This window comes from Asparagus officinalis, chromosome 6 (assembly GCF_001876935.1).
Source record: "Asparagus officinalis chromosome 6, Aspof.V1, whole genome shotgun sequence".
In the NCBI taxonomy this organism is placed as follows: domain Eukaryota; kingdom Viridiplantae; phylum Streptophyta; class Magnoliopsida; order Asparagales; family Asparagaceae; genus Asparagus; species Asparagus officinalis.
Genome location: NC_033799.1, coordinates 20,678,204 through 20,683,969, shown reverse-complemented (window position 1 = coordinate 20,683,969; position 5,766 = coordinate 20,678,204). Strand labels below are relative to the sequence as shown.

The 5,766-nt window shown below is 35.4% G+C and overlaps 1 protein-coding gene across 1 annotated transcript in view; it reads right to left on the bottom strand.

Moving 5' to 3' along the window:
• LOC109845869 overlaps positions 373 to 5,766 on the bottom strand; it is an 11,934-nt gene continuing 6,540 nt past the window's right edge. The window contains exon 3 of the mRNA XM_020415120.1: positions 373 to 1,036. Within this exon, the coding sequence (XP_020270709.1) occupies positions 674 to 1,036 (363 nt within the window). The 3' untranslated portion in view covers positions 373 to 673. The remainder of the gene's footprint in view (positions 1,037 to 5,766) is intronic.

The window sequence follows — 5,766 nt, the reverse complement described above, 5'->3', positions numbered from 1 at the left end:
GTCCATGGATATCAACATCCCCGGCATAGACGAAGACCCCACGCAAGCAAGAGTTGATAAACAGTTCTTGTGTTTATTTTCTAGGAAGTTATAATCTTTATTTTTATTATTTGAATTCATTGTAAACGATCAAAGTTGTAATGAACTCGATAATGAAGACTACTTTCGATGAAAACATGCCTCTTTTTTTGAAAACTCTGCCTACAGGCTAAAATCAACTCTTAATCACCTAGACAATATTTAAAAATGACATAGTGCAAAATATCAGAAAATTATCTAAGGGTTAAAGGGGGTTTCATGATATGACCTAAACTTTAGATGGTTTTCTGATATTTTGGAAGTTATGCGAGCTTATTTGATAATAGTCCAAAGGTAAGGAGGGTTTTTCGATGTTAAGCTTAAATATTCCACCACCAATATCAGTCTCATTACATCTCACTAACTGTAGTCAATAGAAAAAAGCTACTATCAAATAAAATAATAAAAACATGTTGAAGCTTCCCACAGATGAAAATCAATATGAAAGAGAAACGAAGCTTTTAAAAATGAGAAGAAAAAAATTTGTGCGATATCCTTCCAAAAGCTCTAGGACTTCTCGACGCATGAACGCAATCCCATTAGCAGAACAAACAAATGAAATTGCACGGTCCTGGCAACTTCCTTAAAGATCCCTTCAAGCCTGCTGGCTGCTGCCTCTGATAAGCACATCCTTATACGGCGTCGCAAGAGCAGAAGGCTGCGGCTGAGGCTGAGGAGCCTCCACCTCCTTATATGAAGTACTCGCAATAACCGGAGTCTGAGGCAGTGGGGGATCATCCTCCGCCAAAAATCGCCGCCTCCTTCTGCTGTCATCATTGAGGATCAGAGGAACTTTTCCTTCTCTTTCTCTAATGAGTCTTTCGAGTGCACCACCTCGGAGCTTTTCTAGTCTTATTCCATCCATTTGATGCATCTTGAATACCTTTAGTATGTTCAGTAACCCCCCCATGAAAAATAACAAGCTCCCAAATATGCATAACCAAATCCAACTCTTTGCCTGTTTGTGCATCAGAAAAGTTTTGTACCAATTATAACGCGATTCAAATTAAGGTGAGTATTTCTAATTTTAAAAAAAAGAGGCAGAATTTATAGTGGCAAGTATATAAATGTCTAATTTTCTAGGTGAGTATTATTTGCGCTTATAATTTCATGACTATCGATTGACACCGACATGCACTAAGTAAATATTCACCAATAGAAGAAGGATATACTGTTAGATCTTAGAGGGGGGATGATTAGGGTCTTATGCTAATCTAATCCGATTTTATGCTAATTAAAACTAATTCAACAAACTATCCTAGCAAGTATGATATGCAACAAGATATATGCAAGGATAAGTGATATACAATAAACAAAATAAACAAGATAGTGGGCGATATAAATAACGAGCAATAGACAATGGTGATATGAAATATGAACACAAGATAAGTGCGCCAATGCAATCACAAACAAACAATATGTTCACGGAGTTCGGTCCCCATGACCTACGTCTCCGCTCCTCACCTCGAGGAGATCACAACCGGGCTTTCTACGCTCACCCGAATAACGTTTACGCCTCACACTCGGTTTTCTAGTTCACCGAAAACATTACAATCAACACTCCTGCAATCACACATTACACCCTCTCAAGTGTTGGTCTCTAGCCCGTGTCTCCCTCAAGTGTTAGGAATTACAACCTACCTCTAGGCATTACCACTTATCTCACTTCTCTTGGGAAGACCCCGTCTCTCACCACACACTCCTCTCGGTGTACAAGTGTATTACAAAGTGAACCTCACAATTTACGCACAAATATAACAATGGTTGTTCTCTACAATGGATGAGAACTCAATGTAGGCTCACACTCAATGTCACAATCCCACAACCCAAATTATACCATGAATGTAAATACAATAAGCTCAATGGTTGTGTGTGTACAAAGAGTAAAACAAATATAAACTCAATATAAAATCTAGTTTATGGAAATTAAGATCAAAGAACAATAAATAGCTAGAATTGAGTTTAAGAAACTTCTTTAGATGACAAGAGAGAAAGATAAATTGAAGCTCAAACACCAATGAATTGATCTCCACTTTCTCTTGTGAAAGTATCTTCACAAACCAAACTTGAAACAAAACTAAACAAAACTTAACCCTTGTTAAACCTTGTTTAAAAACTTCTTAGTTGGATGATGAGAGATGAGAGCAAGGGGGTATATATAGCCACCCAAAAACCTCAGCCAAAAGCCCCAAGGAATTGTCCAAAATGCCCATAGAGAAACAACTGGAAACTAGCCGTTAGAAGTTGATGGACAGTTCGGTAGTCGACCATGGGAAACGTGCGATCGACCGCGAGCAGGTCCAGAAACTTATTTTGGACTCTGGACATCAGCCGGTCGACCGTCACGGTCGACCGCGAGAGCATCCGGTCGACCGTTACGGTCGATCGCGAGCCTCTGAAAAATCATCCTGAGTCTCTAGACTCAAGACGGTCGACCGCAAACTGATATATGACATTACATGTTTTGAAGCAGTTTTCTAATTTTGAAACCATGTTTAAAAATATCAAACAAATTCCAAAAAATATAAAAATTTTGGAAATGATTATAGACATGATAATAAACATGTTACAAAAACTAGTTTCAAAAAGGACCTCCCAAATAAAAAATATCATTATTTTATAAAATAGTCCAAAACATGAAAATGTAAACACATGAGTTTTGACATTTTAGCTTAACCATGTTTTCCAAAACATGAAAATGTAAACACATGAGTTTTGACATTTTAGCTTAACCATGTTTTGAAACATTACAAAAAGATTTTGTAGACTTAATAAAAGATGTATATGATTATTGTTAAGTCCAAAAACTGAGAATACAATATTTTTACAAAATTGCATATTTTATAAACTTTTCAAAAACAATAAATATGATTTCATTGAACTAAATAAAATTGATAATGATGAAATCATATATATGCATATAAGTATGAAACAAAAAATATATTTTTAATTGTATTCAATTTTTTCATATTAAAACTTGAAAACTATCAAACCAAAACATATATGTATATATATAACTATATATATACATAGAAACCACAATTAAAGTGTATGTGTGTGTGTGTGTGTGTAAACCAAAACTTGTGTTGTATATATATATAACTACATATATATACAAAGAAACCAATAAAATATGTGTGTATATATGATTAAGCTTAAAGTACTTAACACACATAATATAAACTCCTAAACTAGATTACCCAAGCTATAGGTCTTCAATAAGCTCAACTTGGTACACTTGCGGATGAAGCTTGAACTTGAATCATTTGAATTACGTAACTTCACTCTACTATTCCGCTAACCTCCATTGGATTTGATCGTGAATGTTCGATTCCATCCATCCTCCAACTTATTATTTGCCTAGAATAAATACGAAAATACAAACACTAGACAAACAACATTAGTTGTAATGTTTGTTAAACATCATCAAAAAAAAAAGGCCAACATATACTTTGTTGGAAAAATATCAAATAAAGTTATAGCATGCAGATAAATCCAAATAAAATAAATAATAAAATCTGGCCTAATGGGATGCAGTCGTGCAAGCACTGTTCTAGAAGATTGAGGACCTGTCTCTCGTCCTGACGCAGTCGGTCCCCTCCTCTTAGCGGTAAAAGCCCCTAGAAACAGCTAACCTCTGTACTCGGGTGGGAGTGCAGAGCTTCTGCTCAGACGAAGACGGTTGTCCAAAATACTTATCATCCTTATTAGCAATAACAATATGAAGCATAAAGAAAGACAACCACACAATCATCAAAACCACCATCTTCCTCCTCACTTAACAACAGTGGCTCCTCCTCTATTATGAAGGTTACGAAAAGGAAAAATGTGGAAGCGTTTTTTTCTCTTAATTGAGGTGGAGACTGTGGAGGGGTTTTTATATTAGTGAGAGGAGAATTCTCTTAATTGAGGTGGAGACTGTGGAGGGGTTTTTATATTAGTGAGAGGAGAAAGAGTCAAAAGACAACAGTGTGGTTGTTGAAGGCACGAGTGAGGGAGTCAAAAGACAACAGTGTGGTTGTTGAAGGCACGAGTGAGGAAAAGGTGGGGTTAGTGGGGAATTGTGGAGTTTTTGGTGGAAGTTAGGTGGCAATATTGACTTTTTTCAACAAAATATCCAACAGTCCCCCCAAAAGGTAATATTGATCGAATACTCAAAAAACAATAAATAAATCAATAAATCACAAAACAAATATAGGTTGTGCAACCTTTCGTATCGTGAATTCGGGAGAGGTAACTTTCAGCTTTGAACCTTTCCTTAGTGAGTTCATCGCCACTTGAGGGACATAATGGACTAGGCCTTGAATTAGGCCCCTTGTACCAGGTATTGACGAAAACACACACAATATGTCTTCATCTATTGAGCAAAATGGGTTGAGCGTTAAAGGTCATGCTCATAATAACCGACTCATGAGAATTTCTAGGGGTTAGCCCAGCCCCCCAACCACGGCCATCACGATTCCTCTCATGTAGATAAGTCCTCCAAGGATACTTCAACCGTATATCATACCCTCCGTAATACACGCGTTGGACTTATTAAGAGTAAAACTCATCCTAACCAGTTGTATCATAAGAGCATCGTCACCATAGAGAAGGGGTAGTAGCATATGCTACCATAATGATATATAAATATATCTAAGTCGATGCTCCACACGAGTGTCACTAGTCTAGCTTGTTACTACCATATTGAACCTATATTGGGACTGCGTCTCCAAATAAAGGTTTTGTTACCACTATCAGTGACCTCACTTATGGGCTTAACCCCATCTGCCTCGATGAATCTAGAACCACACTCCTAGATAGACCTTTAGTCAATGGATCATCAAATTCTTCTCAGGCTTTATAAAGTCTAGAATCACAATTTTGCCTAGCATGCGATGATATATATTTTTCAAGTCCTTATGTTATTTTATAATTAGTCCTTCATATTGTTTGAAATTGACATTAGGTCCCCTTCTTGTTAAGTTATTTTAAAAATTAGCATCTCTAGGTAAGAGTACAAGTAGCAAGAGGAGGGATTAATTTGAAACAACTTATAAGGATAAGGGAACCTAACAACAATTTTTAATTATTTGATGGACTAATTTTAATATAACTTTTATTCATCATATAGATAGAAGTTATAAGATATACCTCTTGATATGATTTTTCAAGACATTGATTCATCACATCTCCTGTAACGAGGCATATTAGTTGACAAAGCATATTTATATCAACTCTAATTATTTCCTAAAATCTCAAGAGAAAGCATTATACATGTAGTCAAATGAAGAACTATACAATGATTCTTCCTAGTCACTATTAAAATAATAGAACATTAAAATATGTTTAGTATAGTTATTGATGTCTCTTATCAAGAAACAATGGATTATAATAATTTGACATTATCATTTTAAATGTCTAAGGTTTTAAACAAGATTTGATATGCGCTCATGTCAAGTAGAAATTGTAATTATCAAGGAAGAAATAGAAAGCAAAAGCACAAAGGGTTTGTGCATATTGGAATTTGGTCCTTAACTTCTGAACATTTCAAACTAATGTGGAACTAAAATACAGTTGATATGCATGCATATACACATACATGAATAAAATTACTAATACTTATATGCAAAGCATTCGAGAGAACCTTATAATTGGATTTCGTATCTTAAAGAATATTTCATACTTCATATATATATATATATATAT